Source organism: Hypanus sabinus, chromosome 13 (assembly GCF_030144855.1).
Source record: "Hypanus sabinus isolate sHypSab1 chromosome 13, sHypSab1.hap1, whole genome shotgun sequence".
NCBI classification, from domain to species: domain Eukaryota; kingdom Metazoa; phylum Chordata; class Chondrichthyes; order Myliobatiformes; family Dasyatidae; genus Hypanus; species Hypanus sabinus.
The window spans coordinates 45257213-45284824 of record NC_082718.1 but is presented as its reverse complement, the minus strand read 5'-3'; the positions used below and the strand labels follow the sequence as shown (position 1 = coordinate 45284824).

Genomic DNA, 27612 nt, shown 5'->3' with positions numbered 1-27612 from the left:
TTGTCTAGGCCGACATTTCTGTGCTGCTGAGACCATCTCTGTGTTAAGAATGCTTGTTTTCTGGACACTCCAACATATGAGTGAACTTTTATAATATTATTAAATATGATAATGGAGCAGAATTAGACCATTTGACCCATTGAGTCTGCTCTGCCATTTCATCATGGTTGATCCAATGTTCCGACCACGTGACCACTGCGACTTTCCTCTGTTAGTTCATCCCCCCCCGTTGCTGAGGGGAATGGCCACAGGAGTTCTCTGCATTGCCTCCTTAAGCCCCTTCCCCATCCTGATTGTCACCCAGTTTCCTGTATCCTGCACCTCTATATATATGTTGTATCTATCACCCCTTCAGCCTCCTGACCTATCTGAATTCAGATAATTGCAGCTCCTACTCCTTAACGCAGTTTGTTAGGAGCTGCATCTGGATGCAATTCTCACAGTTGTAGTTATCAGGGTCGCTGCAGATCTCCTTGCCTTTCCTCATCCCATAAGAGGAGCATTTCTCTATCGTCTCTGCCTTCTCTATAAATATGATATGCGTGCTTATACATTCATTTATATGAACCGCATAGCCAGATTCCCCTATCTCCAGCTTGAAATAAATGATCTTTCTTATCATTCACATTTATTCTAGATGCCACTCATTGCAGTGCTGTTGAAGTATGATTACCATATCAAGCGGTGTCTTTTGATGTCTATATAAACAGAACCTGCTCCTTGCAGGATATATTCAATATTAAGAAATTGTGATCACAATTTAATTGCATGCCTGACTTTACAGTTAGAAAATAAAAATTTGCAAATTAGGACAGGAGATTTCAGTTTGTTTAATTTCATGGCTGTTTTCGATTCTTGACAAATGCAAATGAACAAGTAACTTTCAAACATTAGAAGAGTGGCTGCATTTCAGATGATCCTTCACTAGACCTAATACTTCTTCCATTTTGCTTTGCAGCAATTCCTTGTGCGGGTTATTGGTCATCTTGGAAAAATAGCAATGAACCCAATGCAACAAACAGAGGAGATCATGAATCACCAGAGGGTCTCTGTAATCCCAGTGACAGACCTAGTAATATACAATGTCAATCTGTTAGATCCCCAAACAAACCAATCTCTGAAACAAGTAACAATGTGAAATGTGGCTTGCCTGAAGGACTTACATGCATTCCATCATCCGATGAACTCATGTGCTCTGACTATGAAATTAGAGTATGTTGTGTCCTTTTCAGTACAACGTCAACAACCACAACTCCAACCATCAGCTCAACAACTATTTCAACCACAACTCCAACCATCAGCTCAACAACTATTTCAACCACAACTCCAACCATCAGCTCAACAACTATTTCAACCACAACACCAACAGCAACACCAACAACAACAACACCAACCACAACACGTAAGTCTGGGTGAAAAGTGCATGTATATGTGGGAGGAAACACAATGATGGACAGGGATAGTGGCAACAGCAGAACAGTTTGTATATCTGTTGAACGTGATACAGTTACAAGTGTACCCTTGCGTGAATCTCAGGTGTGTATATGGTATGGTCTTTCCAAGTCTATTTTCTGCTTGATCCCCAAGATATTAGATTGCTGGTTTATCCAATGCTCAAGTCATTTCAACCTTAAAAATATCCAATAATTTAGACTCAATAGCAATTGAAAGTTTCAGAAGTTCACTAACCTCTCCAAAAAATCTCCATCCTGAAGTTGTGACTCTTCATTTGTGTCCTATTGTTTAGATCCAAAAAGAGGGAAACATCTGCCCTATCACCCCCACCACTGAAAGAAATTTGCTTCAAAGTGATTACCTTTAATTTTTCTATACTTTAACAATGTATATGCGGTGCCACCTATACCCTGCTTGTTAATGCAAGTATCTAAATAGCCAATCATGTGACAGTACTCAAAGCACAAAAGCATGCAGAATTGGTCAAGAGGTTCAAATGTCTGACTGTGGAGTATGAATCGGTGTATTGCCTGAGAAAAACCATTCTGGAAGATAAATTGATCAATATTATCACCTAACTTGCACATTGAATGACAAGTCTAGAGGACTGTATAGAAGATGGTACACCAGTCAGTAATCCAATGGTTATGCATTGTTTCGGCCTCCAGGTCAAGGGTTGAAATGGCAGGCATACCCCTAATCACATGTGTTTCTTCCCTGCTACCTTGACTGCCACCTGTCTGAACAATAAAGTTGAGGCTTTGATGTGTGGTGCTATGAGTGTGTTTTCGCAAAAAGAGGATGAGATCCTGTAAGCAATTTGAAAGGCATATGATCTGATAGCTTTCCTATGGGGGGTAGAGTGTGACACACAAGTAAGGGAAATCTTGTTGCAACTTTATGGAGCTGTGCTAAGAAAACATACAGAATGTCATGTTTAAATCCTCCTCTTGTGAGTTAGCAACTTGCTTTTGTGGAATATCTCTCTGTTCAGAAAATAAAACAACCTGTTGATATTCAGCATCTGTATGTTCCTGGATAACAGCTGGTTGATCACATGTTATTTCCCTTTCCTCCCAGAGTATTGCCAGTGCCCAAGTATAGTACCCCATTGGTTATCTAGGTAAATTTCTGTGTAATGAGAACATTAAGATGCACCACTTTTGAGCTTCCTGCTGTCACACAAAGGTCAAAGTTCCTTAGGATCAATAATGAAAAGTTCTTCAGTCCATTCATCACTTCCACTTAGACTAAAACAGTGAGCAACAAGTCTGAAGCTCTAATGCCAAGTCCTGTGACAGTAGATGATTTATATTATGGTAACTGATTTTCTGACTTTCTGTTTCTCCCGGTTGCCTGTCTCTAACCATACCCATGCCATGAGATTTTTCTCACAATCACATTTTATGTGCTATGTTACTGAATGTCTTTCAGAAATCAAAATATGCCACATCCTCTAGATCCTCTTTATCCACCGTAGTTGTCATACTGAATTTCCTTCTTCAAATAACATTATACATTCTCTTTGCTGATCCATTCTTGAGAACGAGCGCATTGTCTAGGCCGACATTTCTGTGCTGCTGAGACCATCTCTGAGTTAAGAATGCTTGTTTTCTGGACACTCCAACATATGAGTCAACTTTTATAATATTATTAAATATAAGATAATGGAGCAGAATTAGACCATTTGACCCATTGAGTCTGCTCTGCCATTTCAGCATGTTTGATCCAATGTTCCGACCACCTGACCACTGCGACTTTCCTCTGTTAGTTCATCCCCCCCTTGAAGGTATACCTGTTACTGAGGGGAATGGCCACAGGTGTTCTCTGCATTGCTTCCTTAAGCCCCTTCTCCATCCTGACTGTCACCCATTTTCCTGTATCCTGCACCTTGGGTGTAACTACCTCTATATATATGTTGTATCTATCACCCCTTCAGCCTCCTGACATCAGAATTCCGATAATTCCAGCTCCAACTCCTTAATGCAGTTTGTTAGGAGCTGCATCTGGATGCACTTCTCACAGTTGTAGTTGTCAAGGTCGCTGGAGGTCTCCTTGCCTTTCCTCATCCCATAAGAGGAATATTTCTCTATCCTCTCTGTCATCTCTATAAATATGATTTGCGTGCTTATACATTCATTTATATGAACCGCATAGCCAGATTCCCCTATCTCCAGCTTGAAGTAAATGATCTTTCTTATCATTCACATTTATTCTAGATGCCACTCATTGCAGTACTGTTGAAGTGTGATTACCATATCAAGCGGTATCTTTTGATGTCTATAAAAACAGAACCTGCTCCTTTCAGGATATACTCAATATTAAGAAATTGTGATCACAAATTAATTGCAAGCCTGACTTTACAGTTAGAAAATAAAGATTTGCAAAGTAGGACAGGAGATTTCAGTTTGTCTAATTTTATGGCTATTTTTCAATTCTTGACAAATGCAAATGAACAAGTAACTTTCAAACATTAGAACAGTGGCTGCATTTCAGATGATCCTTCACTAGACCTAATTGTTTTTCCATTTTGCTTTGCAGCAATTCCTTGTGCGGGTTATTGGTCATCTTGGAAAAATAGCAATGAACCCAATGCAACAAACAGAGGAGATCATGAATCACCAGAGGGTCTCTGTAATCCCAGTGACAGACCTAGTAATATACAATGTCAATCTGTTAGATCCCCAAACAAACCAATCTCTGAAACAAGTAATGATGTGAAATGTGGCTTGCCTGAAGGACTTACATGCATTCCATCATCCGATGAATTCCTGTGCCCTGACTATGAAATTAGAGTATGTTGTGTCCTTTTCAGTACAACATCAACAACCACAACTCCAATCATCAGCTCAACAACTATTTCAACCACAACTCCAACAACTTCCCCAACAACTACAACAATCACCACAACTGTTTCAACAACACCAACAACCACAACAACTACAACTCCAACAACCACCTCAGCAACTGTTTCAACCTCAACACTATCAACCACCCCAACGAGCATCTCAGCAACCACCCCAACAATCCCTTGTGTCTGTTCCGTGAACCAAGAACAGCAGGTGAGTTTTCTTTTTTCTATGAAGTATATGATGTAGTAGACCAGACGGCAAGTTTTTTGGCGGAAAAGTGTTTACAGTTTTGATTCATTGACTATTTTTTCTCTAACATATTTATTCCATACGGGAACCAATTTTCTTCCTACTCATAAAATGTTTATTCATAGAAATGTGTAGGACACTATTTTTTTTTATCTTGAATTGTCATCAATCACATCTGTGAAATATTAAATCCAAAAGAATAATACAAAGAATGCCTAAAAGCCATTTGAATTTTCAGACAATGGCAATATTTTTAAAAAACTTTTACTTAAGGATGATCATACTTTTATTTTCTCCAGCTTTTTTTAAAGCTATTCATGAAATTCTATTCAATCTGTCTTTCTGCTTCTGATTAAATGATAAAAGTTCACTATATTTCAGGACTCTATGTAGCCCCTCACATCTGGTTCACCCAATTCTCTTAATTTAAAGATTTGTTTTGTGTTCCTGAAAATGATAATTTCTTTGATTAATAAATGTGAATATTTTATTATTTTCCATTTATCTCTCTCTCTGTCCTTCTCTCTCTCTCTAGATATATATATATAGATATAGATATATATATATATCCTTACCATGTTCTTGACAAGCCTCGTGTTTAATTAGAATTTTATTGACTTTTGAATCATCTCCAAAATGCATTTTTATACATTGCTTTTTGTCTGTCTATGTGTGGCTAATGGCAAAGCTATGGCAGATGACCTGTAGAACAGTGTACTAATGGAGAGAGGGAAACAGAGTCAAAATCACAGATAGATTACTGGCAGAAATAGCCATTTCTGACACAGATACAGAGAAAGAACAAGTTATCTAAAGTTGGAGAGTTTGATATTGAGTATTTGGCAGGCTGCAGAATGTCAGTGAAACATCTAAGTGGGATGACAGAATCAAGTAATTCGAAACTGGATGCTCAGGGTTGCTCGTGCAGATGTTTCAAAAGACAGTCACTCAATTTGCATTCATTTGGTTGGCTGAATGTGTACTCATATTGAACAATTTCTCCTTCAAGTCCACTTCCTTTCTCCAAGTTAGAGATGCAGCTATGTGCACTTGGATGGACCCAGTTACACCAGTCCACTGCAACACACAGAACACTCTTTGATTGCTTCTTACTCAGGTGCAGTCCCTCAACTCTTTCTCCAGAATATCAATGACTGCTTTAGCATTGCGTTCTGAATTAAACCAGAATTTGACTATTTCATTGATTTTGTTCTAATTTCCTTCTTGCTTTCACTTTCACATGGTACATCTCTAATTCTTCTCTTTCTGAATCTTCATCTCTATCCCAAGAGACAAACAACCCATAAACGTCAATTACCAAACTCACAGACTCCTATGACTATTTTGACTGTACATTTTTCTACCCTGCCTTCCTTTTTCACTGTTTTTCTTGTCTCTATTGCATTGGCTCTGAAGATGAGACCTTCTGCATGTGAAATGTCTTCCTTTTTCCTGAACTGTGGCTCTTCCCCTCTAGCAAACTGAACAGAACCCTTGACTTGCAACTTCCACCTCATTCTTCTGGCTAGAGCACAAACAGAGTTTTCCTAGTCCTCACATTGCATCCCACCTGCCTCGACATCCATCACAAGCTCTGCTGGCTCCAACAAGAATCTACCAGCAGTCTCTTCCCCTCTTACAGAGTTTTGAAAGATTTGTCCTCTTTGAAGTAAATGTTGTATATGAGGTTGGTTTTCAAAAATATTATTTCATGCATTACAACCATAATCAATGTAGACTCAACATCCTTTATGGGGCTGCATCAATTTTAACAATGTAACTTTGCACAATGTAAGCAGCATATTGTGTGTTAAAAATTATTTTGCATTTCTGCAAAATACAACTTTTTGGTGGTTCTGTTATTCTGTAGCTGAACCTGTACAATAATAGAGAATACATAAGAGTATGTAAATAACTTCTTCTGACCATTTACCTAGGCCATTTGATTGTGAGTGAATTTTAGGTTGTAGCTATATTTTCACATCTTGGGTTTATGTGAAATGGGTGAAAACCCCAAAGGAAAAAGTCAATGTATGAGCTAGACTTTTGCAAAATATTTCACTCATATTGGGTAAGCTTTGAGACATTATTATACTGAAATGACATCTGCTGAATCCATAGGGCAATCCACTTATCTATAAACCTTATTAACTATAATTCCAGTGCACTGGGACCTGGACTGAAGACTGTACTATCAAAAGATGTGACAATGGAACAACTGTAACTGTTAAACGATGTGGAAATGAAAAGCCTAAATGTGGAAACAATTTAACACCCATTGAAGTAATAAATGAATGTGGCTGCCCAGGCTGGGAATGTGGATGTTAGTATCACTTTCTTATTCTAATTACTTATATACTGTACAGTGGATAATTGAAACATTAACATTCTTTGTTTTGTTTACCTTCTCACAAGAACATGCAAACCATATTGTGCTTACTTATTTTAGGTGAATGCAAGGTGTATGGTGACCCTCATTATATAACCTTCAATCAGCTATCTTATGATTTTTACAAGGATTGCACCTATATTCTTATGGAAGAACAGAAACCAAAACACAACTTGCGTGTTCTAGTAGACAATTACTTCTGCTTTCCTTATGTACCTTTTTCCTGTCCAAAAGGATTAATCATTTTTTACAATAAAGTTCATCTCACCATTTCAACCCATGATGGCAATGTGGTAAGTACTATCATTTTTATGGTATTGCTGCCCAAGATCACATTACTTCAATTCAACTGGCCATTGCAAATACACTAATATTTGTTATAAATGGGTATGAGAGGGCAATGAACTTATTTAAATAAATTCCTTTAGGAGCAATGGATATTTCTTTTATTGATTTACCTGTAATGAATAAACACCGCATGATTAACCAAATCTAAAGTAATTCACAGTGGGCACCATGGTAGCATAACGGTTAGCGCGATGACTCGGGCCATCAGACTTCTTGGTACGTCCTCCCTGTAGCATGCGTGGGTTTTCTCACACAATCTAAAGACCTACCAGGTAGGTTAATTGGTCATTCTAAATTGACCTTGATTATGTTATGGTTAAATTGGGGTTGTTGGGGGTTGCTGGGTAATGGGGCTTAAAGGGCCAGAAAAGGCTTATTCTGCACTGTCTCCTTAAATAAAAAAAATAAGCTACCAACCATTATTACTCTTCTGCTCTATAGTTCTGATGGCTTAGGTGAAAATCTGTTTTATAATCTTGCAGTTAACGATTGGTGGAATTAAAACAGGAATTCCCTACAGAAGTGATGGAATAATGATAAATGAAATGTCTAATGGCGGTGTAAAGATTTACTTCACTGCTATTCAAACAACAATTATTGCTCGGCGGTTTCATTTTAAGATAAGTGTTCCAGGACAACACTTCTTTGAAAATACCCAAGGACAGTGTGGTATGTTGGTTTAAATTTCATATATTTGTTGTTTCCTCCCTTACCCTTACCATTTTGTTTGTAGTCTTAAATTACTCATGTTCTAATGTCCACTACATCGTTTCTTTTTATTTCTTAGGCACCTGTACAGATGTTCCTGATGATGACTGCACGAGACCAAATGGGACAAAGGAGGCTACTGACTGCTGTCCCATCACAGCATTAGATTGGAAATATGATGACCCCAACAAGCCACAGTGTAAAACAGCTCGTACAGATGAAAGTTGCATTAAACCCACAGCCACACCAACACCCTGCAGTCCCCCTGAGACCTTTTGTGAGACCATTTCAAAAAAGTATGTAAAATAAAATTTGAGTGTGTTTGTGTGCGTGCATGCATGTGTGTGTGTGAGTGTGTGTGTGTGTGTGTGTGTGTGTGTGTGTGTGAGTGAGTGTGTATCGGGCAATGCATGTTAGGAAGGCCATGATGAACCCTTGGGATGATAACCCATACATCTCCATGCAGCAATTTTGAATCAGAATTAGATTTATTATTACTGACATATGCTATGAAATTTGTTGTTTTGTAGAAGCAGTGCAGAGCAAAATGCTGGGATGTTATGTTGAAGTTTGCTGGAGGACCTGAGTTATGAAGAAAGATTAAATAAGTTAGGACTTTACTCCATAGAATATAGAAGACTGAGAAGAGATTTGATAGATGTATTCAAAATTATGAGGGTTATAGATAGGGTAAATGCAAGCTGAGGTAAATACTGAGCTTTGGTGGGACTGCAATGAGAGGTTTTGGGTTAAGGGTGAAAGGGAAATAGTTTAAGTAGAACATCAGGGGAAATGTCTTCACTCACAGGGCTGTGAGAGTGTGGAACGAGCTGCCAGAACTAGCGGTGCATGCAAGCTTGATTTCAACTTTTAATTGAAGTTTGGATAGGTACGTAGGTGTTGGGGTACGGAGGGCTATGGTCCCAGTGCAGGTTAATGGAAGTAGGCGGTTAATGGTTCGGCATGGTCTAGCTGGGTCTTTGGGCCTGTTTCTGTGCGGTATTTCTCTATGACTTTATGACATAAGGAATTAAAATTAAAGTTCAAAATAATTGTCAAAGTAAATACACATCACCATATTCAACCCTGAGAGCTGAATTTCTAGACAATTATTTACTAGTGTTTGTAACTTAGTTCTGACCATCCTTTTTAATCTCCACTCTTCGAGGAAAAAACAAACCTGGGTAATTAAAAGAGAATTTATTATCTTAAACTAAATAAAATGGTTAAGATATTTGTTGGGATATAGACTTAAATTGGTACATAGGTTCATATTTTGAAGAGAAATATCACCTGTATTATGTTTCAACATGATTATATGTTTCAAGTATTTTGGGGCTTTTTATTTTCAAATATTTTGTGGTTTCAATTGTTGTTTGTTGCATTTGAATTTTCATGATGCTTTTGAATGAAACATTTAGAATAGATAACCTTGACAACTGGCTGCACTGGGGACACACTTGCCCGGCCATAAGAAATATTCTGTTCCATTATGAGAATAAGAACTCTAAAAACACAGTATTTTTCTCAGCTTCCTCACCAAATCTCATGTTGTCAAGGAAAGATATGTTCTTTGTTAGGGCTCAATGAGAGAAGTTGACATGTTTATGGAACTCATGATCACCAAGAAGTAATGCCAGTGTTTGTTCAATGGTCAGTGCAAGATATGTGGCTATTTACTTCAAATTCCTCACTATTCAGCAAAATATAGAAATAATTTTTCACTTTGGGATTGTTTTGATCACGAATAAGGCAGCATAGTAGTGTAGTTGTTAATGCACCACCTACAGTACAGGCAACAAGAGCTCAATTCCTGCCGCTGCCAGTAAGGGATTTGTATATTCTTCCTGGGACCATGTGGGTTTCCTCTGGGTGTTCCAGCTCCCCACAGGCTAAAGACATGCCAGTTAGTAGTTGGTCATTGTAAATTGTCCCATGACTAGGCTTGGATTAAATCAGGGGATTGCTGGGTGGCGGGGATTGGAGAGCAGGAAGGGCCTATTCTGCACTGTATCTCAATAAATTAATTAACTAAATAAGTTGAAAAAATATACAGTAATTTTATTTCTCAGTGGAGTTAAGTTATGAAGTCCTATTTTTGCTTTACATTGATGATCTATACGATTGATGAAATATATAGTTTAAAATATAAAATTACATTATGCTAGAAGTATATTATGGAAAATATAATGCTTTTCTTTGAGCAGTTTGTGTTTTCCTCTACAGTATATTTAAAGATTGCACAGAAGACCAGCTTAAGCCTTATTATCACAGTTGTGTAACGGACTATTGTCTAACAAAAAATGCAAGTATTGTCTGCGCCTCCATAGAAGCTGCTGCTGAAAGTTGTAACAAAGACACATGTGTTGACTGGAGATCCAGTTTAGATATTTGCAGTAAGTACTATGAATCTAAAATCTCTATGATGCAGTTTGTATGATTATTTTAATTTTATTTGTTAATTTTGATTTAGAATCAGGTTTATTATCTCTGACATATGTTGTAAAATTTGTTGCTTTGTGGCAGCAGTACAGTGCAAGGCATAAATTTGCTATAAATTGCAATTAAAAATAAAATAAAAAATAGTGCAAAAGAGGAGTAGTATCCATGGGTTCCAGGACCATTCAGAATTATAATGGTGGAGGGAAAGAAGCTGGCACTAAAATGTTCAGCATGAGCCATCAGGCTCTTGCACCTCCTCCCTGACGGTGGGAATGAGAAGATGGTATGTTCAGGATGGTGAGTTTCTTTAATGATGGATGCCGCCTTCTTGAGGTGCCACTTTTTGGAGGTATCCTCGATAATGGACAGACGTGCCCCTGATGTTGCTGGCTGAGTCTCCAGCCTTCTGCATCCTCTTTCAATCAACTTAAGTGCATAGGTAGTACAGTTGGTTGGCAGGCAGAATAGGGAAAGGAGCAGACAGTTGGCTTAGGTATCCATCCTAGGGTATTTTAATTCCATGGTTCCATCTGTGTTAATTAATGATCTGCCCAATAGAGATAAAAGTGGCAACTGGCCAATAGCTGAGTAAACTTGAGGTGGCCAGAGAACATAAATTGGGAAAAAAAGTTATGATGTTCACTTTGTGAATAAGTTCATAATTTAATGGAAATTGTAAAGGAAGATATTAGTTCAGAATCCTCAGCCATGTTTATTAAGATCAATCTAACAGTTCTCTCTAACATACCCTTCCATTTTTCAATCATCCATGTGCCTAACTAAGAGTTTCTTATATGCCCCTTATGTACTGTATCTGCCTCTACAAGCACCCCTGGAAAGGTGTTGCTCGCACTCACCACATTCTTCTGTAAAAAACATACCTTTGACATCCCCCAATACTTCCTCTCATTCATTCTAAAATAATACCCTCTTGTATTAGTCATTTCTGCCCTGAGGAAAAAATCTCTGGCTATCCACTTGATCTATGCCTCTTATCATCTTGTATACCTCTATCGAGTCACCACTCATCTTCCTTCACTCCAGAGAGGAACGTCCTACCTCGCTCAACCTATCCTTATAAGACATGCTTCCTAATCCAGGCAGCATCCCGGTAAATCTTCTCTGCACTCTCTTTAAAGCTTCCAACTAGAACTGAACTCAAAATTCCAAGTGTGATCTAACCAGGGTTTTATAGAGCTTCAACGTTAACTCATGGCTCTTCATCTCAATCTCCTGAGTAATAAATGCCAACATACCATATTCCTTCTTAACAACCCTATCAACTTGTGTGGTCACCTTAAGGAATCTAGGGACATTGACCCCAAGATCCCTTTGTTCCTCCACACTTCTGAGAATCCTGTTGTTAACCCTATATTTTGCCTTCAAATTTCAAAGTGATCACTTCACACTTTTGCAAATGTGAGAAAATCTGCAGACACCAGAAATCCAAAGCAACACAGACAAGATGCTGGAGGAACTCAGCAGGTTAGGCAACATCTGCGGAAAAGAGTAAACAGTCAATGTTTTGGGTCAAGACCTTTCATCATTAGTCTTGCTGAAGGGTTTCAGCCTGAAACATCGACTGTTTATTCTTTTCCATAGATGTTGCCTGGCTTGCTGAGTTCCTCCAACATGTTGTGTGTGTCACTTCACATTTTTCTGGGCTGAACTCTTTCTGCTGCTTCTCAGACAAGCTCTACATCCTATTAATGCCCCATTATAATCTACCATAAGCTTCCACACTATCCACAGCTCCACCAAACTTTCGGTCGTCTGCAAACTTACTAACCCACCTTTACTTCCTCATTCAAATCATTTATAAAAATAATAAAGAACAGATCCCTGTAGAACTGTACTGGAAACCAGGGTCCAGACAGTGTACACTCTACCTGCACCACACTTTGTCTTCTATGACCAAGCCAATTCTATATCCTGATAACCAAGTTTCCCTGGATCCTCTGCCCGCTGTCTTTCTGAATGAGCTTACCATGGGAAACCTTATCAAATGTCTTACTAAAATACATATACACCACATTCACAGCTCTACCTCCATCAGTGTGCTTTGTCACAGTCTCAAGAAATTCAATCAGGCCCGTGAGGCTTGACCTGCTCCTTAACAAGCAAGCTGGCTTTCCATAATCAAACTATGCTTCACCAAATACTCATAAACCCTGTTTCTAAGTATCTTCTCACATAATTTGTCCTCCTCTGAAATAGGGTTCACGTGTCTACAATTCCAGAATTATTTGTACTCTGATAGGGTATTTTGCTGAGATGAATAATTCAGAGGGAAACAAAACAGTTTGATGTTAAACACAAGAGATTCTGCAAATGCTGGAAATCCAAAGCAACACACAAAGTACTGGAGGAATTCAGCATGTCAGGCAGCACCAATGGAAATGAATAAACAGTCAACATTTCAGGCCAAGACCCATCATCAGTACTGGAATGGAAGGTGCAAGATGCCAGAATAAAAATGAAGCCGAGGGGAAGCAGAGCAAGCTAGAAGGTGATAGGTGAAGTCAAGTGGGTGGGAAATGTAAAAGGCTGGAGAAGGCTGGACCATGGAAGAAAGGAAAGGAGGGGAGGTGATACGCAGGGAAGAGGTAAGAGGCCAGAGTGGGAAATAGAAGAAGGGGAAAGCGGGAGAGGAAAAGAAAAAAAAAATTATCAGAAGACGAAATCAATGTTCATTCCATCTGGTTGGAAACTACCCAGATGGAATATGAGGTGTTGCTCCTCCACCCTGAGAGTGGCCTCATCGTGGCAGAAGAGAAGGTCATGGACCAACATGTCTGAACAGGCAATAAAATGGTTGGCTGCCTTGAAATTCTGCTTTAAGTGGATGGAGTGGAGGTGCATGACAGAGCAGTCTCCCAATTTACATCCGGTCTCACCAATGAAGAGGAGGCCAAATCGGGGGGGGGATTGGATACAATAGGCAACCTCATCAGATTTATAAGTGAAGAAATGTTCACTTTAAACACAAGAGATTCTGCAGATACTGGAAATTTTGAGCACACAAAGCCCAGAATAAAGGTGCGGCCTCCTGTACGTCGGTAAGTCTATTGCAGATTTGGGAACTGCTTTGTTGAGCATTTTGCTGTGCCCACCAGAAAAGGCAGGATCTCCGAGTGTCTATCCATTTCAGTTCAACTTCATGTTCTCATACTGATACACCAATGTTTGTCTCCTTTACTGCCATGATGAGGCCAAATTCAGAGTGGAGAAGCAATACATCATATTCTGTCTGAGCGGCCTCCAACCTGATGGCATGAACATTGGTTTCTCTAACTTCTGGTAATTTCTTCCCTTACCTACCCATCACCCTTCTTTGGTTCCTCTCCTCTTTTCCTTTCTTGCATATTCCGCTTCATCTTCAGCCCTTTACCTCTTCCACCTATCCACTTCTAGCTTCTTACTTCATCCCGAACCCCACCCTCCTTCCCCCTCATCTGTCAACAGTGAGCTTGTACTTCTTCCCTCCCAGCACCTTATTCTGGCGTCTGCCCCCTTCCTTTCTAATCCTAATGCAGGACCTTGACCTGAAACGTCAACTGTTTATTCTGTCCCATAGATGCTGCCTAACTTCCTGAGTGCTTCCAGCAATTTCTGCATTTTGCTCATTTTAAAGCCTCTTAAAGAGCTATTATAAATTCCAAACATCATTCAACTTAATCAGTTTGTCAGAGGAAGTCAAGGGAACAGAAACTAATGGGCTGCATTGTACCCAGGGTTACCCATAGCTAAGTTTACACTCATTATGAATAACAAGGTTGTGTTTGCCTATTCCAGCCCTGCAGTTTCTCTAAAGACATCTTTATTACATAGGTACCATGAAGTGGAAAAGTCCACAACTTGTGACTGGACTTGAAAGCATTGGCATTTGAGGCCCCATCGTTCCTCCATGGACTGCTGATTGTCAGTGATAGTGAGAAACTGTTGAAGTACATTTACATAATTAATTAAATGATAATTTTTCAAAATACAATATTGATAACTGATGTCATTATGCTAGCTATACAAGCAAGAGTAGCATCGAGTGACCATCCAAATCTAACTGACTTGTTTCATTTAGAATGACTTCTCTACATTAAAAAGATACAACATAGAACATTACAGCATGGTACAGGCCCTTTGGCCTATGATCTGCCAACCTTTTGACCTACTCTTATGATCAACCTAATCCTTTCCTCCTGGACAGGCTTCCATTTTTCTATCATCCATGTGTTTACCTAAGGTGTTGCAATCAAATTTTATAGAGGAGCTGTCCTCCTCAAAGTGCAGACATTTTCTATTTTTATGTGGCTTTCTGACCACGATCTTTCCAGCCAATTAGAAAATATTTTAATTCTGTCCACATTGCAATGTCTTGGGTTTTGTTTTATTGGAATAGGAAAAGAGATTATGGTCTCTTTTAATAATGCCAGACCATAATATACTCATGGATAGCATCATGGCCAGTAACTAAGAAAAAGGAGATGGAGACTTAAGAAGACTTATCTTCTGCAATCTTGACTGTTACCAGTAGTTAATCCATTCCCTTCCGCCATCAGATTTCTGAATGGAATGACCAAGCAATATGAATAAGTTTAATTTCCAGTGTAGGAGTCTGTATTCGTACTTGTAACAAAATATTGGCATTTTTACACTCAATTCTTTTAAAATTCAGCCATTATCTCTTTACTTATGATGGTTGCTCAGAAAGCTTAATATTGTACATTTTAAAACATTTTTTATAATTTTTTTTCAGAAATGGAATGCAAGGAAAATTTTGTTTACAAGGCTTGTGTCCAGAAATCTGATGATTATTGTGAGGATAAGTAAGTATGGGATATTTTTGTTTTATAGTTTAATTGGATTGCAGTTACTGTTTTACATTGCCCTCTAGAATAAATAAATAATTTTCGAACATACTCTTCTCTGCAGAAGTTTGTTACAGCTTGCAATTTAGCTGCCAAATGAGCAAATAGGTCACCTGCCATATGGCTTGGTATAGCAATATCATCTTTCACCCTTAACAAGCAAAAACTGGAGGCCACAAATTATGGAAATCCTGAGGAAATTCAAGTCCGACAAATAGTTAATATGCCAAAAATAAAATTTAAAGCTATCTTAAATCCACTTACTCCTGGTGCTAAATTCTTTAATCATGCAAACTCATAAAACAAAACAGTGGTGTTTGTCACTTGACTGGACAATATGATTAACGTTCCTGATACTGAACCACTTGGTCCTATGTCAGTGATTACAGCAGAAATTCACAGTATATTTAAATTAATTTGCATCAATGATTGAAATCGTACTTTGCACGGAGGAAGATGGTTGTTGTTGTTACAAATCAGTCATCTCAACTGGAGGACATGATGTAGGAATTCATCTGGATAAATTCTAGCCTAGACATGTTCAGCTGCTTCATCAATTACCTTAATTACACCATAAGTTCATTACTGCTTTGCAATAATGGGACAAAAGTAATCCTTCCATGTGTCATTGTAATGATAAATCTGATCCAGCTTAAGCAATCTGCTGACAGATGTCAAGTTTGGGTTTTGACAGGATCTCTGAATTCTAAACATCATTTCAAAATTCTGAAAGTTGCAAGTGATTGCCGTTAACATTGCGACAGCAGTCAATTAATTATGGCATCATGGAGCAAGGCACTGGCTTGGTAAATTTTTGTAGTTGACCCATGCCCCAACATCCCAAAAATATTCCACCTTTGAGAAGGCATAATTAGGAAGTTTGTTAGAATGCTCTCAACTTTCCTGAATAATTGCAACTATAAAAGCTTCTTAATGTATGAGTGTCACTACATCTAAGCAAATCAACAACATTTCTAAAACTGACAACTTCTGCGCCAAAGACGAGCAACAGGTATATGGGATCACCATGTTTTCCTCCAAGTCACATACTATCTTCTCTTGGAAATGGATCACCACTAATGATTATAATTCTGGAACTCCACATAACCACACTTTGGCAGTACTCTACCCGCAGCATTGCAGTAGTTAAAGAAGGTGGTCCCTACCATCTTCTCAAAGGTAGTTGCCGCAGATCACATGAGTAGAGGATGCCTGACTTCCATTACCTTGTTAAAGGATCAATAACAGCAAGAAGTAGTCTAGCAGACAACATATTAATGGAAGTGTGCAGGCAGTCATTCAGGTCCAAGTGTATACCACTGAAAAACTCCAGAATAATCTGCAGACTTGGAGAAAATTAGTCTTTATTATTTATATAATTGTCCTTGAAAGGAATACACATTGAAATCTATGGTGAAAAGGGATTAGGTAAAACTTCTGGCTAACACTGGTGGACGGGGATATGTGGGGTTTCTAGCTACTTCATCTGGAGGGACACTGCAAGAATATTTTGTATTATTCCTCTGAACCTGCAGTAGGATTGGTGTGAGAATGTAGCCAATCTTCTGGCAAACTGCTGGGATAAAGTTCTAGAAATATTTTGTGAAAATTAACAACTTCTTCTGAATATAAACACTTTGCATTCTGTTTTTTAGTGCAATAATAAGCGGAGAAGATCTACTTTCTTATGAAGAAGGCTGTTACTGCCCAACTGGAATGATGAGATCTGAAGACAAGACGAAATGTGTTTCATCATGTAAGCTCAGAGTTAATAACAGATAATTTTGATTATTGTATCAATTAAAATCACAGTACTCATGAATCCTTTTCCCTGAAAAACAGGTTGTCGGGACAAGGATGGAAACCAAAGACCGGTAGGAATTCAGAATTTGATATTCCCTTTTTGTAAAAAGTGCTTCATAAGAACATAGAGTACATTAATTACCAGTGGCATTTGTGGCTTTCACAACTTTCAAGGACTCTCCATCTCATGTTCTCAATATTTATTGTTTATTTATTTTTTGTTGTTATTATTATTATTATTTCTTATTTTTCTTTTGTATCTGCAAGATGTTGACTTTTGCTCACTGATTGTCTGCCTTGTTGAATGTGGTCTTTCATTAATTCTATTAGAGTTATTGGATTTATTGAGTATGACTGCAAGAAAATGAATTCTCAGGCTGCATATGGTGACTGATTATAAATTTACTTTGATCTTTGAATTTTTCAAATGGGAAACACAGTTTGTTTTTCACTCCATCTTTCCTACTGATACAACCTTGTTGAAACAGTTTGATGAGACAGATAAATTCAGCTCAAATCAGTCCCTTGCCTTCCAAGTCATAAAACTTTATTATATTTTTGGATTAGTAAAATTGTGATCATAAATTTGAACCAAATTATTGATTGTATTAATTTGTGTACTGGCTTGCAAGAAATAACTAACAGAAGTAGTTGTTGTAAAACATTAATGGCAGCTTCCAGGTTTGTTATTAACAAATTAAGAAGTAAACATTAGTTTTCTGGAATATCAATAACTACCTATTAGCAAACAAGAATCTATGTTGAGAATTTCAGAGCATTTCTCCCTAAATTTTGGTTGTAATTTCAGTAGCAATCCCAAGTAAATGGTATAAATAGTTATTTACAAAGTTTCTTGACTGAACTATTGATCTCTTGTTGTAATACTCCTGCAAAGTTCCATGCTGATACTTACAATCAATTACATTTCTGAATCGACAACTTTATGGTTAATAAATCCAATTCTTACATGTCCATGTAACCAGGATATTGCCCCCAAATATTCAGTGATTTATGCATTCCCAATTCTTTTAACAGAAAATTACCAGAAGGATTGGATATTAGGAAAGGGTTCTGGAAAGGGAAACCTTGGTCATGCAGGAAGGTGAAAAGTTTCATCCCACCTTCTATATCTCTGAAAAGATGCAAATGAAAGCAAGCTGGACTCAAAACTAAAGCCCCACAAGTACATGCAATATTACAGTGTCAACACACTAGCTGAGATGAGGCACACTAAGAAATGGTTGTGGTACTAGGATCGCAGCCTTGGACAATCTTTAAACACAGTTTCTTCTCAAAGAGCTTGCAATCTTTTCAGTATTTTAACATCCAAGTTTCACTTGTAGCAAAGGAGTTGAATGAAAGGGACTTGCCCTTCACATTACAATCTTGTATGTGTCAGCCAGGGCAGCTCCATGGAAACGAATGGCACATTATATTTAAACAATATACTTGTTAGCAATGCCAAGCATGGAATTTCTGTCACTGCCCATTTGATTCCAGAAATGTTAATATAAATATTTTTCTGAAGTCTGTGAAGCCAGTTGAATGTACTTATTTTGTTTCTTTCTTTCCAAGTTAAATAACGTATGGAAGGATGAGAATGATAATTGCATTTTCCACAATTGCACTAGATGGGGCATTTTAACAACTAAAAAGACATGTCCCTCCAAGGTTCCTTGCAAAGAGGTTTGTACATTAGTTGTTACATTTGTTAGCTTCTTTACCCTAAGGATTGTTAACTAGGTAGATATGGTGAAACGAAAAGTCAATTGTTTAACTGAAAGTAATAATCATTGCAAAGCAAATCATTTGATGAATAAACCTAGGATAATAACATAGCCAAGGAATCTTAACTACAAAAAAAATTGAATAGACACCAATGTGCTTTATTTTATTCTTTTAACATCAAAAACATTTTATGTATTAGGTATAAATATGTTGTTAAGCTTAATATGTTGGCAGAAACACTGGCTAGGTTATAGTCAACACTCAAACAGAAATAATGCCACATTTCCTGTTTATATTTGCCTTTACTTGACTTCTAACTCACTTCCCTCAACACCATTTTAAGTGGCTTCCCTCTCCCTCTGCATCTACACCTTTTTTTTATTTTCTGTGCCACACTTTGTCACATTTTCAGTTTATCTCCCATTCCCTCCCACAGCAGAAATGTACGCAGCCTAATGTGTTCCAATTTACATACGTATTATAGTTTAAGCCATCAGCATAACTCCAGGATAAAACAAATAAAGACTGGTAGCAGCAGATTGACATGCTAGCTGAATATTGGAATAGAATAGAATAATCTTCCATGGCAGAAGGCCATCCATGCTGGAAGATGACTGTCATTAACCTCAACAGCTGAAATAGGCTAACGTTATAAAATTTACGGCAAGAAAAATACATAATTGAGGGTTTAGATATTCAGAAACAAGTTGCTAACTAACAGATCCAAGGAAATCATAATGGTTCTGCCACCTATACATATAATTTGAGAAGGCTGTGTTGTAAATTGAGGTATTTCTGAAAGACTTGTTAACACATAAACAGATACCTTACTTTTTTAAATTCACAATTTAACACATGACCAAATTGAGATTCCTATATAATCAAAATCTAACAATAAGTAAATACATAGATCAGTACTATATTAACGCTGACTGTTAATTCTCATTGTTCAGTCTGACAAGAGATGGGATGACGACCACTGCTGCTACACGTGTCCTTCAGGTAAGCATTCAATTGTTAACAAAACGCTTACATTTATACAACATTGTATGAATGATCAATCAAATCTAACTTTCCTAACTAGATCCAATTTTGAATCAGCTCAAGGAATAGAACTGTCATTTCAGTGACAAATAATTAATTATGCTTGCTTTTTCTCTATCCTAATACCGGGATCTTCTGTAACATTATTAATTATCCTCAGGAGCAAAACAGCCAGTTGGTATTCATATTCCCAGCTCTGATGCACCATAGAAGCTCTGTTACAATCTTTGGCTTACATGGTAAATCAGAGAGTTGCTTTGCTATGTCCCCCCCTCTCGCTGTGAAATGGAGACATCGCTCTCTCCTTTATTAGAGAGAGAGAGAGAGAGAGAGATGCTGTGGTATGTTGAATACTGGGTGAACTAGTAGTCTTTGGGGTACTGCAAGTCTGTGTCTTTATTGATGCTTTGCTGCATGCTTGAGTATTCAGTAGGTGGTGCTGTTGCTTTTTTCTGGTTGGTGGGGGGTGAATTATTGCTTTGCTGCTGCTTGAGCATGGGAGGGTGGAGTTGAGGGGGGAGGCTTTGGGGTTCTAACACTTAACTGTCATTCATTCCTTGGGGCACTCCTCTGTTTACATGGATGTTTGTGAAGAAAAGGAATTTCAGGATGTATATTGTATATCTGACAAATGTACCTTTTAAACCTATTAATATAACACACTATAGATTTTAAGAAGTGTTTGTTAGTCATTTTGGACCATATCCATCTTCAAATCAGAATTTTGTTTTTTTTCTTCAGAATTAACATTATGTTATTACTAGGAATTATTACAACATTCTGATAATGTTGAAACATTTGACCTAAAAGATGATTAATTATGGGATAATAGTGACAGGTCTCAAGTTATTACCAATTCCTTTTTTGTAAATAAATCAATCTTAGAGATTCATCTTTGCTAGATTTACTGATATAGTCTTTCCTACCCAAAACATTTTACCAGGTGGCGCTATGAGTGATAAATTGCACAATGTTGGGTTACTTAAATATTGAAGTTTGACCAGTGACGTATAAGGTCAAGATAAAAGGGTCACCTGGATGTAAAGATTCCCATTCATATTTAACTCTGAGAGATGCCAAGAACTACAAAATCTACAAAAAAGCCAGCATGATTTTGATATATTTTCACAGTTGAAGACAGCACAGGCCAATTTTTGTAAAGCAAAGCCCTTTCAACAACAATGATGTTGACCATTTATTGCTATGGATAAATGCTGATTGGGCACTGAGTTAACTCCCTTCTTCTTCTGCTTGGGCTCTTAGCTCCAAGCGGTGCATATGCCATTGATGCACTCACGTCTCCAAGATCCAAAGTCATTGGTATGGTTGGAGTTCATCAATGTTTCTGTAATCCAGTGTATCCACTGTACAGGGGATTGACCTTTACACCGTCACCAGAGTCTTGTTGGATGGTCTTACCCATCTTCACCTCTCACAACGGAAACTTGGGGTTGGACTTTGAGAGGCAAGTTACTATAGCTCTCTCAAACTTCTTTGAATGATGTCATGAGATCTTTAACAACCATAAGGGTCTACTCTGAAACTAGTTTGTATGACATCAAATCAGCACGAGGCCATCTGCTCATGAAAAATATAAATACAGCATGAAATTTCCCTTAATTTTTAATTCCTGGGATGTTGCATTAGCAGAAAGATAAATTGAAAACTAACACACTTCTTCACTATACAGTGTTGTGAATGAGTAGAGGATCATTATTAGGGCATCAGAGTGTTAGGAGCATCAGACTGTCTCTCCATTCTCATTAGCTCTAGTTTTATTGAGGTTAAACATGCCCTAACATTAATCCTCACGCTTCTTACCTTGAAGCAAAATAATACCATGAGTTCCAATAACTCTTTGGAAAGTTCTCTTTCACAATATTAGAATAAGTAAGTGTCTTTTGCACGATTATCTTGTTTAATGTTATTAGCTTTTATGCAGCCACGGGCTTTCTGGGAGAAAATCTGTAAAGATTAGTTAAGAATATCTTAGTGTAAATGAACCTGCCAAAAGTCAAAGTTGCTTACTGTCTGAAATGTACAAAAATAAACTCTATTCAATTAGAGCTAAGGTGTAAAAATATTATTCATTCCAGTAGATACATGTAAGCAGATAGCTAAAGCAACCACCATCACGAAAGTAATCAACGGTACAACCTATACAGCAGAAGTTGAAATGAATATCTGTCAAGGGAATTGCCCTGGCATAACTGAGTAAGTATTTACCTATTAATTTTGCATTGTGATTTTAAAAATGAATCATTAAATACTGTTTTATAAGAGAGATTAAATAGTAATGGGACTGGACAATAACTAGAGGATTATTTTCTCATATTAACTAATCAATTCTGTTTGAAAGATGCTGGTAAATTTAAATTTAACCTTCCATACGGCAAGTTTGTTTCTCTTCATTTTCCACGTATTCCCTGTCTACATGGGTTTTAAGTACCGATGTTTGAAGTATCCAGGAAGCTTACAGATCATTAGCACAATTAAATTGATGCAGTTTGCTTGTTTAGTGTCTTTCCTGTTCACTCCTCATGAAGGACGATTTTTCCACTGTTAGGTGACCAAAATGGAGTCTTAAGCTATAATGCTGGATTTGCTCTTCTTTTAACCCAAGAGCCTCATAAGTGTGGTGAATTGCCTCTTAGGAATAGCTGCCCAGAACTTCACTGTGATTTTGCTCAAAGAGGCTGCATAGCATAGTTGTGATTAGCTGTATTAATTTAAACCGATTACTGCTGAGGTTTTGCGAGCTTCTTGAAGTCATATTTGTTCCTGGTGATTAGCAGAAAAGCTACAAGTCACATTCATCCTAATCCTCTGTATTTGTTGCTTCTGAAACTTCCTTCTCTGAAATGCACTCCAAGAACCTCCAGTATTACATCTGAGAATCTGTGAATCCTCTCCTTTGATCCCTTCCATTTATTCAAATATTATTTTTGCATCATCTAGTACTCACCATCAGTGGAAGTGAATGCTTGCTTACAAGCTATCCAAGCACATTTAAGCCATAGTATTTATATATACTGTAATCCAGACACAGAAACCACTTGGTAGCTGATTCCATTATAATATTTTAATCTCTATCTCTGTCTTGATTTATATATCTTAAGTGTAATAAGATTTCTTGGGCTCAACATATGATTCATTATATATGAAATTCACTTAAATATTTTGGATGAAGTGAGCACCATAATGAAAGAAGTATATTTTGTTACATTGGTTATTGTGACTATATAATTCTATACTATTGTTCACGTATGTATAATTCTGTCATCTTATTTTTCCAGATATAACCCTAAGACAGACAAAATTGACCATCAATGTGAGTGCTGTCAAGAAACACAGACGGAAACAAAGAGCGTGGACCTGAGTGCTCAAAATGGTGCATCAACAATTTCATACAGTTACCTCCATATTAAGTCTTGTGACTGTAAGAAGACCATCTGCCCTCAGCCGGCTACTTTTTAAACAACTTTTCTAGATGATGAAGCCTAATACTAAGCCCAATTCTCTTTTCCCTTCTGATAAAAAAAAGTATTATTCATTGCATTTAGCCAATCACATTATGTTTAGAAAGAATTGCTTCTAATTGATTTCTAAATTTAGAGAAAAATAAATGTAACATCAGCTACATTGCTGCATGAACTTTTTAAATTGTACTTAATTGCTAAAGCTTATCAATAAATAACTGCAAGCAAATCTCCATGGTCAATTACTATCTGCTTGAAGATAGTTTAGTTTGTAAAATATTCAGAGATGAACACTTCATTCATCATATTTTTTAAAATTCACAACTGTTTGTTGTCAGTTCTGAGCTGGCCTGGACAGAAAAGGAGCATAAAGATTTATTGAAATCTGCCATTATACAATGTACCAGTGTGTTGGTGCATGGCCAAGTGGTTAAGGTGCTGGTCTAGTGATCTGAAGGTTACGAACCCCTTAACTGGGTCACTTACCAGCAAAGATAGAGAGGTCCGTTGAAGTCTGATGGTACTATTTTTAACAGTATTTATTAGTAAAAATACACAAAAATAATATCAATGCAAACATACAGATAATATACGTTGTCAATATTAAATCTAAAAGTGCAGGTATAATAATAATCAATAAGAAATAGCTCTATCGTTGTCTAGGGGATAATGTATTGTCCGATGGAAATATAAAAGTCACTCAGTTCATTCAGGCTGCAGCCTTTGGTTGGAGTCAAGAGAGCAATTTTTAGAAACTTGCCAATTCCTTTTATGATTCCGATCCTTCGAGAGTTCCGTTGGTGTGGCCAGTCACTTATGGCCTCTCCTGCAGCTAAAGCCATTCTTCCGTGGCGAGCACGCCAATTCCCAGGCAAGGGAAAAGAACGCACACGAGCCCCCACCAGCTGTCGCTATTAAACACTGTCACGGGATTTCTAGCCTTTCTCCTGGTGCGTCTGAAGGGGTTGTTCCCCAGACCCTCTTTTATACTTACTCACGGGGTCTCAGATGTCAATCAGGTTGGGATGATGCAATCCCTCAACCAGCCCACTCTGCTCATCTCCTGAGGGCTTCAATGAATAGTACAGTACTCAATACACAATTCCATCTCCAAGAGACAATAGCCGTTATCAGTAGTTCCGTCTTGCTGAGGCCAGGACACATTCCAAACCTTGTGTATTCTGGACGTCTCTTTCTCATTTCCTGGGTCCCAGACCTGAATTAATAGCGATCTTGCGATTCTCAAAAAGGAGGGGGCTACTTTGTACCCTTTGGCCCCTCAGAGTTGTGGCACATTCGTAACACTAGCTTGAGCCTCAGCTAAGGCAGCGTATTGTGTCCTTGAGCAAGACACTTAACCACACATTGCTTTGCGACGACACCGGTGCCAAGCTGTATTGGCCCTTGCCCTTTCCTTGGACAACATCGGTGGCGTAGAGAGGGGAAACTTGTAGCATGGGCAACTGCCAGTCTTTGGTACAACCCTGCCTAGGCTTGTGCCCTGGAAACTTTCCAAGGCGGAAATCCATGGTCTCTAGAGACTAATGGATGCCTATTATTATTACAATGTTCCAGAAATATTCTCCAAAGCATGATATTTTTAAGTTAATTGGACAATACCATTTTGTTTTTAATGGTGGAATATGAATGTAACTAAACTTTTCAAATAATTTCCTAACCTTCATTCTAAAACATCACTGCCACTGTGTCAGAACATCACATAGTATCAAAGAGATAAGAACTTGCTGCTATTTTGCCTGTGTCGTAAGTAGTTTTGATACTTGGAGGTTCCTTTCATCTAAATCTGTTTTAGAACTAGTGAAGATTTCAATGTAAATTTTTCAAAAGGAAATCTTTATATTCTGTGCAATAAAGGGGAGACTAGATTGGAAAGAGCAAATCATTTATACACAAACTGAGGTTTTCTCTGATTATGACTGGGAAATGAAAATCTGTTAATATTCTAAATGTGGGGACTTGCCTTATTACTCTTTGGATGGATAGAGGTTATTTCTTTAGGGTAAGGGTGATAGTGAACTAATAAAGGAATGCAAATAATTTAGAAATGTCCGTCATGGAGATACTTGAAGCCCATAATGACTGGAGATGTAGCACAGAATCAAATCTTCTCAAGATCTACTAATTCCCCATTTTCAAGCATTATTCTAACAGTGATTTTTGAGTAAAAATAGCATTTGACTGTTAGAAGAAAATTCAAGTCAGTTTATGAAATTCTTTAATTGTGTAAAACTCACAATAAACAGTATACATGATAATAATAAATACAACAATAAATACCACAAAGGGACAAAAATGGAATGGTACAAAGCATAGTTGTGTAAACTGAGGTAATGCAAAAAAATGCTAAAGTAAGAATAAGAACAGATAGAATTAAATGTTCTAAAGCATGTTAGTATCACTGGAAAGGTAATGTTAAAAGGTGATTGACTCGGTGTCTAATAGCAGTGGGAATGAAACTGTTCCTGCATCTGGTTTCAAGCTCCAGTACCTTCTCCAAGATGGTAGAAAGGCCAAAAAGGAATGGCCAGAGTGGTAGGCATTCATGACGGCATTGTTAGCCTTACTGATGCAATGCACCGTTAGGATGGACTGGATGGAAGGACATTAAGAGTCTGTGATAGATTGGACTGTGTTTAAGAGTCTCTGTAGGTTCTGGTAATCTTATACAGTACTTTTTGCCAAAAAGGCTAAAATGCAGCCTGTCAGGAAAGTATCTATAGCACAACCGTAGAGGTTTGAGAGAATCCTTGTAGTTCAACACATCAGTGCAACGCCAAGTATTGTTCATAAAGCAGACACTACCACCTCGTCTCTCGCTGTAGAGTGCTGAGAGATATTAAAAAAGAAAAATCATTATATCAGTGGCTTCCCTTCAGTTTATACTACTGTCAGTCATGCAATTCCCGGACGAACACTCAGGAATACCATTGCATCCAGATGTAGCAGGCACGATATGGTAGCATAATGGTTAGCACAACACTTCACAGTACCAGCGACCAGGGTTCATTTTCCTACCTGGACAGTACCTGAGGAGGAAGGTAAAACTGTGCTGGCGCGAGTGACGTCAGCAGCAAGCACGGAGTTTAAAAAGAGGCCCACTTTTAAGAGCGGGAGCAAGGAGTGTTCGAGGTCGACAGGCGACTGGAGATCGGAGGATCAGCCGTTGTAGGTAGGCCGAGACCGTCGGACCTACCTGGACAGAACCTGAGGAGGAAGGTGAAACTGCGCAGGTGCGGGTGACGTTGGCCGCCAGCGCGGAGTTTTAAATGAGGCCCACTTTTAGGAGCGAGCAGCGGAGTGCTGGGCTTTGAGTGAGAGGAAACCAGTGAGCCTGAGTACGCGCTTGCTGAGGTAAACATAAAGGTAAGGTCGGTAGGTACTTTTTTCATTTATTCTGACTAATCTGGGATCAGGTCATGGGGAGACGGTCAGAGCAGTGGTGTGCTCCGTATGCAGTATGTGGGAGGTCAGGGTCAACACAGTTGTCCCTGATGACCACACCTGCAAAAGGTGCGTCCAGCTGCAGCTCCTATCAGACCCAGTTAGGGAATCGGAGCAGGAGCTGGATGAACTACGGATCGTTCGGGAGGCAGAGGCAGAGATAGATAAGAGTTATCGGGAGGTAGTCGCACCGAAAAGACAGGAGGTGGGCAAATGGGTGACAGTCAAGAGAGGCAGGGGGAGCAGACAGAGAGAGAGCAGAGCACCCCTGTGGCCGTTCCCATCAACAATAAGTATACCGTTTTGGATACTGTTGGTGGGGATGACCTACCAGGAACAAGCTGCAGTGGTCCTGTCTGTGGCACTGAGGTTGGACCCTTGACTAGGAAGGGGAGGAGGGAAGAGAAGAGAGCGGTAGTGATAGGGGATTCTATAGTCAGGGGGGCGGATAGGAGATTTTGTGGGGAAGATTGGGAGTCTCAGATGGTATGTTGCCTCCCTGGTGCCGGGGTCCGGGACATCTCAGATCGGGTGCAGGTTATTCTCGAGAGGGAGGGCAAGAACCCAGATGTTCTGGTCCATGTAGGGACCAACGATGTGGGTAGGATGAGTGAGGGGGTCCTGCGTAGTGAGTTCAGGGAGTTAGGTGCGAAGCTGAAGGGCAGGACCTCCAGGGTAACAATCTCAGGATTGCTACCTGTGCCACGTGCTATTGAGGCAAGGAACAGAAGGATTATACAGATTAATACGTGGCTGAAAGGATGGTGCAGGAGGGAGTGCTTCAGGTT

The 27612-nt window shown here is 38.5% G+C and overlaps 1 protein-coding gene across 1 annotated transcript in view; it reads left to right on the top strand.

Annotated features, from left to right (window-relative positions):
* Positions 1–23533, top strand: part of LOC132403360 (mucin-2-like) — a 68517-nt gene extending 44984 nt beyond the window's left edge. Inside the window, exons 21-34 of the mRNA XM_059986780.1 lie at positions 959–1402; positions 3997–4517; positions 6720–6879; positions 7006–7238; positions 7776–7962; positions 8081–8297; positions 10228–10397; positions 15197–15266; positions 16964–17064; positions 17151–17182; positions 18687–18797; positions 19793–19841; positions 21983–22097; positions 23180–23533. Of these exons, the coding sequence (XP_059842763.1) occupies positions 959–1402; positions 3997–4517; positions 6720–6879; positions 7006–7238; positions 7776–7962; positions 8081–8297; positions 10228–10397; positions 15197–15266; positions 16964–17064; positions 17151–17182; positions 18687–18797; positions 19793–19841; positions 21983–22097; positions 23180–23360 (2591 nt within the window). The 3' untranslated portion in view covers positions 23361–23533. The remainder of the gene's footprint in view (positions 1–958; positions 1403–3996; positions 4518–6719; positions 6880–7005; positions 7239–7775; positions 7963–8080; positions 8298–10227; positions 10398–15196; positions 15267–16963; positions 17065–17150; positions 17183–18686; positions 18798–19792; positions 19842–21982; positions 22098–23179) is intronic.
* The last annotated feature ends 4079 nt before the right edge of the window (positions 23534–27612 follow it).